This window comes from Mesoplodon densirostris, chromosome 6 (assembly GCF_025265405.1).
Source record: "Mesoplodon densirostris isolate mMesDen1 chromosome 6, mMesDen1 primary haplotype, whole genome shotgun sequence".
Taxonomy (NCBI): Eukaryota; Metazoa; Chordata; class Mammalia; order Artiodactyla; family Ziphiidae; genus Mesoplodon; species Mesoplodon densirostris.
The window spans coordinates 69,721,335-69,735,316 of NC_082666.1; the positions used below are offsets into that span (position 1 = coordinate 69,721,335).

The 13,982-nt window shown below is 40.5% G+C and overlaps 1 protein-coding gene across 4 annotated transcripts in view; it reads right to left on the reverse strand.

The window, feature by feature from the left end:
- KDM4C (lysine demethylase 4C) overlaps positions 1-13,982 on the reverse strand; it is a 397,059-nt gene that overhangs the window by 81,150 nt on the left and 301,927 nt on the right. For all 4 annotated transcript variants that reach the window (XM_060102149.1, XM_060102151.1, XM_060102148.1 and 1 more), the window contains exon 18: positions 293-478. In XM_060102149.1, the coding sequence (XP_059958132.1) occupies positions 293-478 (186 nt within the window). The remainder of the gene's footprint in view (positions 1-292; positions 479-13,982) is intronic.

The window sequence follows — 13,982 nt, forward strand, 5'->3', positions numbered from 1 at the left end:
CCCTGTAGACAAACCCCAAACCAGAACAGGCATAAAGAGTTTTATCCATTCATCTGCTCACTCACTCATTCAACTCAATAAATATTTATTGCATCTAGCATGTGCCAGACACTGATGGGTCTTGGGCAAATACTAATAAATAATAATGTATAATACCTGCCCTCAAGAAACTCACAGTCTAGACACATCATCAATGAGTAACGTTACAGAGTAGAGCATGCTAGCCCTGGGAGGTGTGCAGGAAGGGATTCATATGCAGTCTTGGCATTGGTAAAGGGAGAGAAGGCCTTACCACATTTGGGTTGACTTTATGTCGAAAGCACGTGATGTTCACCACATACGGCCAGTCGTCGGGCTCCATCAGCACCCCAGCAGCATGAGCACACGTGACATGGAATGAGGCCGGGCATCGGCCATAGGAACACTGAATGCAGGCTCCAGAGACCTTCTTAACCCGGTACCTGCAGAACATGCATTTCTGGAGGGTTAAAACAAAGAAGAGCATCAATTCAAACTCAGTTAACTCAGCCAATTTCCACACTTCACAGCATAATAGCTATTAGAGAGTAAAAAAACTGATTACATCAACAAGGCCCGACCTCCAGGGCCCCTGATGGTGAGAGTGACTGTGACAACATAAGCTGCGTACCTTCAAGGAAACACACAGCTACGGCCACATACTACCAGACACATGCTGAAATACTCCTTGTGGTAAAGAAAGCCAAGCCCTTTTGCACATGCTTCTCCAGGCACAGAGCTGAGGAAGAGGCCCCCCGGGTGCTCCTGTAAATCACCCATGAATGCTGAAGCTACTTCTCTTTTACCTTCTGTATGCCAGGCCTTTCTGTACATCAAGAGATAGACTATGGGTTTGACAGACAGGCACACGCTCTCCTAAGTTAGACGAGGTCTTCAGAAATACCCAAAGAGCACACAGCTGGGCTCACATTTCCATTTACAAGGAAACGTAAAGTGTTAAATGGTCCAATGTGGAAACTGCAGGCTCAAGTGTTTAATAATCCAAATCTGAACCCTTCATGACTGAAACAAAAATATGCCTCCCAAAGTGAGAAAATTGAAAATCACCCCAAAGGGCATAATTTGGTTGAATATCTATAGCTGACTATGCCTGGGAAAAAAGAATGGAAATAAAAACTGCAATAATAATTACAATATGAAAATTAAATTGTATACAATTAGCCCTAAACATTATCAGTAGTACATTTGTTATGAGAGATGGAAAAAAAAATCAAACAGCTTCATTAAATGCAAGATTTGTGAACTAATACCTGAAGGTTAGGAAAAAAGAGTTGTAGAACAACACAGGGTCAGGTTCAGAAAGCAGAAGAAACAGAATGATCAAAAAGCTCAACTTTTCATTCCTAAGGATAAAGTAAGTCTGCAATCTGATCAAATGATGATGCAAATATTCTCCTTTTATAGGTACATTTTCCTTCCTGGGACAAAAAAGGTACTTATACTCAATGCCTTTTGAGGACTGTAATATTTTATCAACAGACCTGTAAGAATCAATGTGGACAAAACTTCTAACTCTTCTTTGCCCTCACATCTGATCAGCATCTTCAGTCTTATAGATTCTCAACCTTAATCTTACTCTGATCTCACCTACCCACCTATACCAACTTTCACCATCTCTGTCCATGGTGTCTTGCCCAGTGTAGTAACAGCCTCCTAACCAGTCTCGCAGTCTTTTATTTCATGCCGTTTTGATTCACCTTCCCATAGAACTAAAAAAAGACCCATTACAATACGAACAAAAGCATTATTTAACATCTTGATATCTCTTTGGCAATTCTTGGTATCAGTTTCAATACATTCCTGGTAATTCTTGGTTTACCAGTATCTTTTTGTCAATTCCAACCATTTGAAATATGATGACAGATAATAATAGAAAGACCTCATATCAGGAACCCCAGGCATAATCAGATCATCTTTTAAGAGCCTAATCACACCACAAAGAGGTCAGTGTTTGAATAAATTCAGATATTGACAGATGTATGAAAGGAGAAATTGTTTCCTATTTTACCAATTAAATAGGATTATGAGTAAGAAAGAGTACTATGACTTAGCTAATTAATGAACGGGTAACTCCTAGCCTCTTCTACCATTAACTTCCTCAGTAAACAGAAGTTCTCCAGAAAGAGGGAAGGAGACAAAGAGAATACATTTAAGCCTACTAATAACTCACTCCTTGGAATCTAGTAAGGGAAGTGCCTCCTTTCACAGGAAGACCAGAGGTGGCCATTTCTAAGGATAAATAAAACCAGTATCCTTAGAAAGTCAACCTGCAGACTACTGTAATGCAATGCTTTGGAAGATGTTTATTCACAGAGTTGAGAAGTTTGGCTTAAACATCTAATAGGTTCTTGCAGAGATAGAGAACTCCACAAAACTTAGTATGGGAGCCATTCCGTATGCTGTATTACAGTCTACATAGTACTTCCAAACCCCAGTTTCACTTGCTTGCTACTAAACCAATTGTTCTCTACTCTGGCTAAAGCAACTATGGCAATTTAACACCAATACTGGTGGGCTACGGAATTTAATTCAATAGGGCAAAGATTAGGACATATAAGCCACTTCCTAGAATGTTACAATAGAATTAAGTACTATGAAAAAAATAGAAACAAAATGCTATATGAAACTAGAATGACCAGTGCAATGAGGTATGCTTGGGGGTAACATAGGGAAGAAGGCTTTAAAGAAATGTAATGGGGGCTTCCCTGGTGGCGCAGTGGTTGAGAGTCCGCCTGCCGATGCAGGGGACACGGGTTCGTGCCCCGGTCCAGGAAGATCCCACATGCCGTGGAGCGGCTGGGCCCGTGAGCCATGGCTGCTGAGCCTGCGCGTCCGGAGCCTGTGCTCCGCAGTGGGAGAGGCCACAACAGTGAGAGGCCCACGTACCGCAAAAAAAAAAAAAAAAAAATGTAATGACTGACTGGATCAAGATGGTGGCCTCAGCCCCTGCTACAAACCCACCAGCCCCAAACCCTAAATAAATAGAGATAGGAAAAATAATGAAACCACAATAGCACTGACTAACAAAAAAGAGAGCACTTAATTCCAGGGAGGAGAGCCCCAGCAAAAACCTATTAGTAGGTTTCTCTGAGGAGGCAGTTCTGGCAAGGCCGATGTCAAGAGTGGAAGCAAATAATTAAAAGACAAGGGACCCACTGTCAGGCCAACCCCATGGCCCACCTGCCCCCACTCCTCATTAGCAGGTGAAGTAATCTGATCTGATCTGAATTTGAGTCCTGTGACCTGACCTATCATTTGTCAATAAGACAAGTGAATTCTCGTTTGGGCTAAGGAAAAAAATAGTGCACCCAAGATAAAATACAATCATATACTTTAAAAATCACGAACACTTGAAGGAAAACAATGCCATGAACAAGAGATACTATAATTAATAAATAGAATAATAGCTGGCCTAAGGAATCAGGTAAGGGGAAACAGAAGACGAGTTTAAAAGAGATGCAGCACGTGTTATGATAGAGATTCCCAAACAGATCCCATCAATTGAAAAACAAAAACAGTAACAACCACCCAGTTCTAAAATTAAAAAAAAAAAAATTAAGATGTGCTGAATTCTGAAATGGATCCCACTGAAGATCAAATTAGCAACTGGAAGATGGAGCCCAGAGACTGTACAGAACACAGAAGAAAAGATCAAAAAAGAAGGAAAATGGAACACAAATGCTAAGCAGTATGGAAAAGAGATCTAGATGTTCTATTATCTCTCTAAAAGGCATTCTAGATGAACAGAAAAAGAGAAAATAACAGAAATTTTCCAGACCTGAAAAAAGGCCCAACAAGTAGGGTTAATTTTTTTTTTAAATCACCTAAACACATCTTAGATACATGTTATATTTCCAAATAAAAAGAGAAAATCCCAAAATCTTCCAAAGAATAAAAGAGAAAAATCAGATTACTGTCAGATCTCTAATCTGCAATAGTGAGTGCTAAAAGACAATGAAACAGTCTTCCAATTTATAGAGGAAAATTAAATTTGGTCTACATTCAGCCTAATTTTCATTCAAATGTGAGAGCAAACATAAAGATTATTTTTTTCTTTTTCACATTCAAGGATCAGAAGTATGCAATGAATAAGTAAAGAGTAACCAAAATGCTAAATATGTGGATAAATCTAAATGAATATGGACTGTATGAACAATAACAGTAATGTCTTCTGGGTTTGAAAAGAGAGAGAGAATTTGAATAGATGACAATTGTAGCATATAAGGAAGAAGTAGTAAAAGTGAAGTTTTAAATGTTCTAAATGTTCTTGAATTGTCTGGGAAAAGGGTAAAAGTACCAATTCACTAATAGTGTGAAAACAAATAGAAAAAGGAAAAATAATAAATTCAAACAAAGACATGAAAGGGAAAGAAACAGAAACATAGAACAGGTGGGAGCAAAGGAAAAAGCACGTTGTAAATTGGTAGAACTAAACCCAAACATATCAGTAAGTTAACTGTAAACAGACTAAATTTTATCTTATAGACCAAGGGTAGCAGAAGTTTTCTTAAAGTGCCAGATAAATATTTTAGGCTTGTGAGCCATACAGTGCCAGTTGCAAGTACTCCACTCTACATTGTATAGTTGAACAATGTGGGGCTTAGGGGCACCAACCCCAAACCCTGCGCAGTCAAAAATCATGTAAATTTTGACTCTCTCAAACGTAACTACTAATAGCCTACCGCTGACCAGAAGCCTTACCCATAACATAAACAGTCGATGAACACGTATTTTGTATGTCATAGGTATTATACACACTATTCTTACAATAAAGTAAACTAGAGAAAAGAAAATGTTATTTAAAAAATCAAAGAAGATATAATACATCTACAGTACCGTACTACATTTATCCATACCTAAGTTTATGTCATCTGTTTACAAGATGAATTGTCTGTCAGTACCTACATCAATATTGTCTTATATGATATGAAAAACTGTAGATGTTAAATATATTGCTAACAGTAGGCATCAAAAATGAAAAGATACTATTAAAAAATTCATATTTATTTACAGGTATAATGATTCATGCATTAATAATGAAGAAGCAGTAATATGACTGCTCTATGGTAGCCTAATGTAATGGGTGGCACCATGTGTGGTCTGTGTGTGTAACTTTTGATAAATTTTAACTTTTTATAATAGATCTGTGTATATTTTATGGTAGTAAATGATAAAATAGACTAGTATCTACATATAGTTTATGCATTCATGACATACCTAACATTTTATTAATTTTTTCCATATTTCTAAACTACATGGTTCCTCTGCAAGTTTTTCAAATTGCCACGAATCTCCAAAAAATTTTCCAATATATTTATTGAAAAACAAATCCACAGATAAATGGACCCACGTTTCTCAAGGGTCAACTGTAGTGTAAAAGCCGCTACAGATAATTCACAAATGATGGGTGTGGCTGTGTTCCAATAAAACTTTATTTACAACAAGAAGCACGTGCCCTAGTGTGCTGACCCCAGCTATAGGCCATGGGCACGTATTTGAAGATAGTGAGCTGTGAAATGATGGAATTGGTATTTAAGTAAGATCACTCTACCAGCAAGGTGGATAAAGAACAGACTGGTGGGAACTGAAACTGTTAGGAAGCCACAGAAATACTGAGGCAAAGGATGATGAGGACTTGGACTAGGGAAGTGGCTATTAGGAGGAAGGTAAATGTTAAGTGTTTTTCACTCCTGTTATTCTTTGTTGACAGAGATTCTATATTTTCCTTTAAATAGAGCTACTCACTCAAGGCCAGGGCTGGACAGTCTGTGTGCTGTGGGAAAGAACCTCTTCAGTAGCTGCTTTAGTTTTGAAATAGATGAGGGTTGAGGTGACCAATTTCTAGAGGGATGAGGACTGAAAGGAATGTGTGAACAGTAAGACTGTTGGGCACTTAAAAGCACAGAAAGTTCAGAAAGACAGGGCCATTCTTCCTGCAGTTCCTGTTTGAGATGCCAGTGACCCACTGGGAAAGGGATAAGGAACCAATTTCTGCAAGACGATAAATAAAGGAGGTTTGAGAAGTCAAATGAGGCAGCCTAGAGAGCCATCACTTGGGGTGCTTCAGAACAAAGTTGAGGAGGGCTGATGTCCAGGGAGACCAACACAGCAGAGCAGGAAAATGCTGACACGGATGACACTGGAGAGTGACTTTAAGGTGTCATTCACCTTTATGGTTTTCTAGTAAGGATGCCTGGGACGTAACAGCTGCTCAGTGTTTGTTGAATTAAACTGAAGTCAGGCAAGTATATTTTGGTCAAGCTATAGACCTGCTCACCTGTTTCCTCAACAGTGAAAAAAAAAAAACCACACATAACTATGACACCAGAGATGTTAGAGGACTTCAGAATCACTGGAAGGCCTGCTTCAAGCACAGGTGGCAGGTGTCACCCCCAGAATTTCAGTGTGTCTGGGCTGGGGCTATTGAATTTGCATTTCTGACAAGTTGTCAGTAATACTGATGCTGTTTCTCCAGGGATCACTCTTTGAGAACCACTGGGCTGCAGGGTTAAAGTGTTAAAGGGTGTGGATTATTCTGAGAGGCTCTAGTATAAGGCAATTCAGGAAGTACAATGTTTTTTCATCTATTCTTCTGTGTCAAGGGCTGAGAGAATCCTCAGGCAAGTATGATTTATAGATCACTGTACTTTCTTGGGGGACTGGATTTCCATACTTATTCCAATGGCATAGGCCATTAAAGCTCCTAATGGATTGAGGATTTAATGAAGTATCTGGCAATGAGTCTTTGTGTATCATTAGATTCCTTGAGCACACAGCCTGGCAAAGGGCATCAAGAAATGATGAGCTGTGAAGGAGTTACAGGTTCAAACCACATCCCCTTCCCTTCTTTTTTCTTTTAATATGATTTGTAGTATGATTTTATTGTGGTTTTGCAGTCTAAGATCCACAGCAAGGAGCTTACAGTCCAGCGGAGGAAACAGACATGTAAACAACTTAGGCAGAATGAAAAGGAGAACACGAGAGCTGTCATGTGAGAGCAAGATTCAGAAGGAACAGAGAGAGAAGTAGATTGATACCGAGAGAAATCAGTTTACCCAGAGAGCTAAAGAGCGGCTGGGGAGGAAGGGAGAAGGGAAGGTTGAAAACCAAGGGGTCCACGGTGAACTCACACTGTAGGGTATGGGCTGCTATAGTAAGGGGCAGCAATTAATATGCAGTCTCACACCACTCGGGCCAGACAGAGCTGTTCTGATCTCAGTGGTCTAAGGATATTACAAATGGCAGACATCACGAAATGATACAGTAAAAGTCAATTCTGAATACTTGTGCATCAGCTCGTAACATGGTGAGCACTCTGTCTCTCCACACCCCCATCAAGAAAAGTTATTTCTACTCTTCAAGTTCAGAGCATTAAAATAAATGGCTCACGGTGTCAAGTGTGTTGAATTAAATCATTATTTATGATATGTATCAGATACCATTTATCTCATTGCTTTTTGTTTAGTGAGATTCACCCCAAAAAAGGTGAGAAGCTAAGAAAAAGTCAAGCAGCAGGCTAAAGAGGAAAGGGCAGAGGAATGAGCTCAGCCAGGCCAAGAGACAGAGCCAGAAAAACGGGCAGAGGTGGTGGGGATCAGCCAGAAGGCTGTACTTATTCAAAACAAGCAAGGGAGGCTTTGTTGGCCCTGAGAAATATTAAACAAGAATCACAAAAGGATTCTAGAACTGGAAAGGCCATGGCAGTTCATACACAAACTGACAAATTAACAAATGACTCTTGAAAAGCATTATGTCAACAGCCCAGTCACACTTTTTTTTTTTTAATTTTGGATCAGCAGAAACACCACCAGGAAGATCACCAAATAGGAATCCTCTGGAAGCACCTTTTAATACCAGTACTAGAACACTGCCTGCACACAGTAGGTGCTCAATATATATCCACTGACCACATGAAGTATTTTTTCCTTATTATATATAATGTGTCAATTCATTTTTTCAGCTGTCTCAATATTTATTAAATATCTTCTATATGAAAGGCATTTCGAAAAATGCAAAAGGAGACACAAAAAGATGCCAACCATTTATTCAAGAAGCTTAATTTGGCAAATAAAAAGAGCTGTGACAAAAGTGTTGCCACGGTCATCACAATAAGCAAGATGAAGTGCTACAGATTTGGAAGGAGATGGGGATGGACCAGCAGAACAAAGGTGAAGCCGGGAAGTGCACCTGAGCAGTTACCCATTTGCGCCCCTGATCTTCACCACTCTTCAAATGAGAAAGAGGGGCAACAAAGAAGGAACTTCATGACAGCCAACCGAGGGACACCAAACATAGGACGAGGAAGGAGGTGTGATTCTGCTTGGACGGCTCAGGCCAGGTGGCAGGATTGCTCAGGCAGGTGACCTGTGCACTGCTCTGAACTGAGGGCCATGAGTCACCATGTCCAGGCACTTCTGGGTCAGTTCCACAGACTGGCTCCCGGGAACTCATAATAAAGTAAAAGTCAGAAGTTCCCTGTAATTAACTTCTTGGTGTTCAGAGGCTACGTGCAATGCTTCTACACCAGATCCTATGCTGCCTTTCAGGGTGCTGGGGACGTGCTGCATGATGGCTGAGCCTGCAGTGGCGGCGGGGACACGGGGTCCCCCGAGTGGCTCAGGGAAGCTGTCCAGCGGGTTTTAGAGAACTGGGGAAGCCAGCGAGAGCGGGCTGCCTTTGAGTTCACCTTGAAGGACTAGCAGGTTTCAGCCAGTCCACATGCAGTGGGATGAGGAGGGAGGGAGGGAGGACATTCTAGATGGATGTAACAAAGCTAGTTTTCTGAGTGGCTTCAGCAACCAAGCAAGTCTCCAGAGCAGCCCAGAAAATCTCAACAACCTTGGGCTAAGAATGCCTGTTGCCCAGGCATGTCTCTTTGCTCATCCATCTCTTGCTCTTTGAGGGTTGGACAAATTCTACTCATCTTATTATCGAAGGCACCTGGCATGTGTGCAAACTAAATATCTGGGGAGTGCCCTGACCAAACACCACACTCTCCTGTCTTCCCTACGTGGACAGTATTTCACAGTTATTAGAAGCATGGACTGGGAAGTCAGACAGACCTGGTTTTGAATCCAGCTCAGCACAGGCACAAAGGCTAGTCACAGAAACAGCCAAAATAACATGGCCTGAATACACAGAAGTGGTGAGAAGTCATGGGGGCAGCAAGCTAGCCCCTGAACGTCTCCTGCCCTTCTTCCTGACACCCCCTCAGCAGAAAACAGCGTCCCCTCTGCAATTACTACCTGAGTTATGCAGAAAAGCCAGACATATAAGCAGCATTTGCAAATAAATTAAATATTAAAGGCGACATCACAATCTCATGTTGAAAGAGGCACTTCACTGATAGTATAAAGCAGCATTTGCTGAATCACGAAATAGGCAATGTTATCTATGCTGAGAAAAATCAATCACTTATCATTTCTACTTCTCTAACAGCCTGTTTGGGTTCTATACTTCATTTCAAGCTTATTTCAGATTTAAAGGGCAAAGGGGGCATACAACTATAGCATATAGAGAGCTTCAGAACAAATCTTATTCTGAGTACTTATTGTCACTAAACACCTTTCAGCTAGCTGATGGGTGAGGAAAGCAAGCCTCCTAAACCACAAAATAAACATTTTGTAAGTACTTTTTATTTGTACTTTTATTTATTTTTATGTTAATATTAAAGAGCACCTTTTTCCTAGAGGAAATTTCATTTTTTGAAATTATTGTTTACAAGAGATCAAACAGAAATTCTTACTCTCCTCGAATAAAGCATTTAATTGAACCCAGGATTACTGAATTATGTACTTAAAAAAAAAAAGGCACTCTGTCCTTTCTGATACAATGAGGTCCTGCTTAATCACTGATATGTGCTCTCTACCTTACAAAAAAAATTCGACACAAATTTGTGAGGTTACTTATAACTTAGAAGAATTTTTATAGATCGCTCTGAATTAATGCTGGAAATGACAGCATTTTAATCATTTAATTCTCTGTTAAATCTAAAAAGAAACACAATTTTCCTGTTTGTCACAGTTTAGGGAGGCTGGCTTACAAGATTCCTGCTGTTCCAAGGACAGGCAAAAAAAAAAAAATCTTTATTTATTATGAATATCTGATATGACTTGCTATTGGCATTATCAGATCAAGGACTAGGACACATTTTCTATTTATTTCTGGCCTCAAGCCTGAAGGCCTTAAGATATCTGACAAAAAAACAGAATAAATCAAGGACAAAGATTAATTATCCTTAGCAATATTTGTTTTGAGACAGTGCAAACATCTAACACTATAAAGGTTGCCGGGTTGTTTTGTTCCAAGGTTTTTTTTTTAGAGAGGAGTGTATGTTTCTGAAATGCCTGTTTTCTGTATATTTACTGAAATTGCGTTCACTGGTCGGGTCTAATCTGCAGAGAAGGAACTGGCTCCCACGAGCCAAGTTTCAACCGCCTCTCTTATCTGACTTCCCACAGGCACTTTTTAACAGTTTAAATGAACATTTATGTACACTCCTGCTACATATACTTATCTTGGTGAATGGTACTTATTTGAATGTTTGGGAAAAGGAAAAATAAAGAGATCTCATGATTTTTTTTTTGATCACTACACAAACCAAGATGCTGGGGTGTACTTCCTGCTCTAAACACCAGAAGCTGCCCCAAGGCCCCTGAATACATCTGACTCCTGTGAGAAACTGTCACCCATGAACAGTTCTCTCTGTGGCCTGCTGCAACCTCTTTGCCTCTTGTCTTTCAATTAGACCAGCAGCAGACCACATTGAGAAAATTTATGCTTAAGTTAAAATATCCCAGCACCATGTCTCCAAATAAAACTGAGGAAGCAGTGATGAAAAGCTATTAGGTCAACATTAGCAGACGTGTCACAGGTGGCCTTTCAGAGGAAGACCCTCTCCCTCTCCAGTGGGGAAAACTGTGGCCCTGAGAAGAGCCAGGTCAGGGTACAGCCCCCTGTGTGAACACTGTCCAGTCCAGAGCCCATCCCTCCTCCTGCTTCTGGAGGAAAAATCACCTAACAGTGAGTTTGGGGATTTGTCTTCTAGATTAGACAAATGTGGGGTTTCAATCTCAAGTGGCCCTTAGGGTCACCGAGAAGTTCTTTCATCTTTCCCAGCTGAGGGAATGGACAAAAGGCGGTAAGACAGGCTCTGGTCAAAGGATTAGGATTGAACCCTAACCCTGCCCCCACTGTGGCCTTGCATTGATTTACTAACCAGGATATTGCTTCTGGATTATTTAGGTGGACTTCCTCTGAGGACGAGTAAATAGTCAATATTTTTTTCAATGATCTATTTGTGGGTAATCTTTCCAAGTTTAGCTGATTCACTGGTCAAGTAAAGATGACAACAGCAATTACTCCTCATGAAGCTGTTCTCAGGGTTCAAAGAAATGACATCTATAAAAGGTTTCTCAGTCCCCAGGACATAGTCAGAGCTAAGCAAGGCTGCCCCATCTGTTCCCAAACCTTACCACTCTTGAACCCAAGCCCAAATCCTCACATTCTAAAAACTACTGAGCCTCTTCCTTCACCCAGATAACAGGGACCATGAGGCATGAAGTTCCTCTTCATCCTCAAAGCCACAGTTTCAAAACACTGACGCTCGTAATCATTCAGACACTAGGTAACTATAGATTTCCGCATCTTGTTATTTAATGCATTGATTAAAAAAAAACCACGTTACCACATCACAAACTAATTTTTAAAACACTTTAGTAAGTGTACTTCAATATTATTGTCTCCTCTGTAATCCTATGTATTTTATTTTTAATATTTTAAAATACTTCTCTGAAGAACTATCCAGAGCCTTTACCAAAAACTGCCAAAAGAGTCCATGAAACAACTTAAGAATCCCTGACACAGAACAATTAAAAATGTCTAAAATCACTGTGAATGACACAGTGATTACAATCACCACATAAGAACAAATATTTCAGTGAATAAGCAAAAATGGAAAGCATCATGATTAGATTACTGGAACCCTAGGTTTCTCTTTTTTAAGGTTGTTGTTTTACTGTTTTTACAATAATAATCAAAAAAGGTTAGAGCATAAAAACCATGGTATCTTTAGAGCTTTTTTTTTTTTCTTTCCTAACATTTCAAAATCAAAACTGGCAGATTTGCTTCCACAACGAACCAAAGACACTGTGCACTACCCTCAGTTTCCCTGTTTTTGCAACTAGCCATGAACAGGTCATAAAAAGGTGTATAGCGGCAACAGAGGAGTCAAGTAATTCTAACCATGCAGATTTTCTTCATGAAAATAACAATGCCGTATCCACATTACCTACAATGTGTTTCTGTCATGAAAAATTGGCTAAACAACGTCAAACAGGTATTAGACTGGCCCAGCAATTGACTCTTCAGCAAAACGGTGAGAACACTAACTTCTCTGAAAAGTTCATTTAAATTAAAAGTAAACATTTTTCAGATGTGGGCCACATCTTGCTTATTTTTGCCATGGCTTTTATGGTGAGCTTTTCATTCTCCCTCTATTTCTCAATGGAATTTTCTCAGTATTTAAAAATTCCATTTCTGTGAGATCTGTTCAAACAGAACAGTGAATTACCAAAGCAGATGTGTGAAAGAACTCTAAGAGACATTTACTGCTTCTATTATGGCTCATTGGCAATCGTAAAACTAAAGTGTGGTTGTCTTCTATCATTCACATTACTTTTTTTTTTTTTTTTTGCGGTACGCGGGCCTCTCACCGCTGTGGCCTCTCCCGTTGTGGAGCACAGGCTCCGGACGCGCAGGCTCAGCAGCCATGGCCCACGGGCCCAGCCGCTCCGCAGCACGTAGGAACCTCCCAGACTGGGGCACGAACCCGTGTTCCCTGCATCAGCAGGCAGACTCTCAACCACTGCGCCACCAAGGAAGCCCCACATTACTTTTTTAAAAGATGAGGATAATCCAGTTCATCCTGAAGTTCACACCCCTTTTCCCCTTATGTGTATGCCTGTGTGTGATGAGACAGCCCCTCAGCTGATCCATGGAACAGGAGTCCATCAAGCTTCAGGTAGTAAGAGACAAGCTGCTTTTGTCTAAGTATGTATACATATAAATTTCAGTGCTACAATTTGAGGCCAAAGTGGTACTTTTCAATGGTAAACGATAAAGAAAAAACAGTATTCTTTGGAATCCCCTTCAAATGACTGTGGTCAAATGAATGCAAAATGAGGAAACAGAAAGAAGAGTTCAAGACCTCTAGGTTTTTTTGTACTAAAGGTTAAGATTTGGGGCTCATAATGCTTGCCGGTGTCTGAGCAAATTTCAGGCTTACTCACACCCATCCGGCTCCCTGACAGAGGAGAGGTACTGAGGGAGACTGCAGTTTGAGCTCCAGCTCCCCAACTAGGGAGCGGGGTACTTGGGTGAGTTCCCATGTGCACCTGAGCCTCAGTTTCTACAGCTGCGCTTCATAGGATCACCGTGGGAATTAAGGGGGTAATGGATACAAAAGTGCTCTCTAAACACAAAAGGCTTTGCAAACATGGCCATTGTTACTGTACCCTTTAAAAGATCAGGGAAAAAAGGAAAAAAAAAAACAGTAGAATGTGATAATGTATCTGTTCCTTTCTGGTTGCCACAGCAAAAGGCACAAGAGCTTGAACATAGGATACAAATGAGGCAGAAAATCAGATTGCACCAGTTATAAGGGGATTATACCACTGAGGAACAAAAAGGGTGTGATTTTTCAACAAATCTTCACAGAACAGCGTAGCCCCATTTGCTGAGCCTGTGGCTGAGCCCTGTGGCAGGACAAGCATCAACAACTCTTCTCAAACTAGTATGTACCAAGTTCCCCTGTTCAGCCTCCCTCAGCACCACGTGATCTTTTTTCCCCCTGCTGATGTCTTCCCAGCTGTGAGCCAGTGTGCTCATTCTTCAATCCTGGCTTCCCATTTCAATGGCAAGTGTGATGACCACAGCTTAATTCT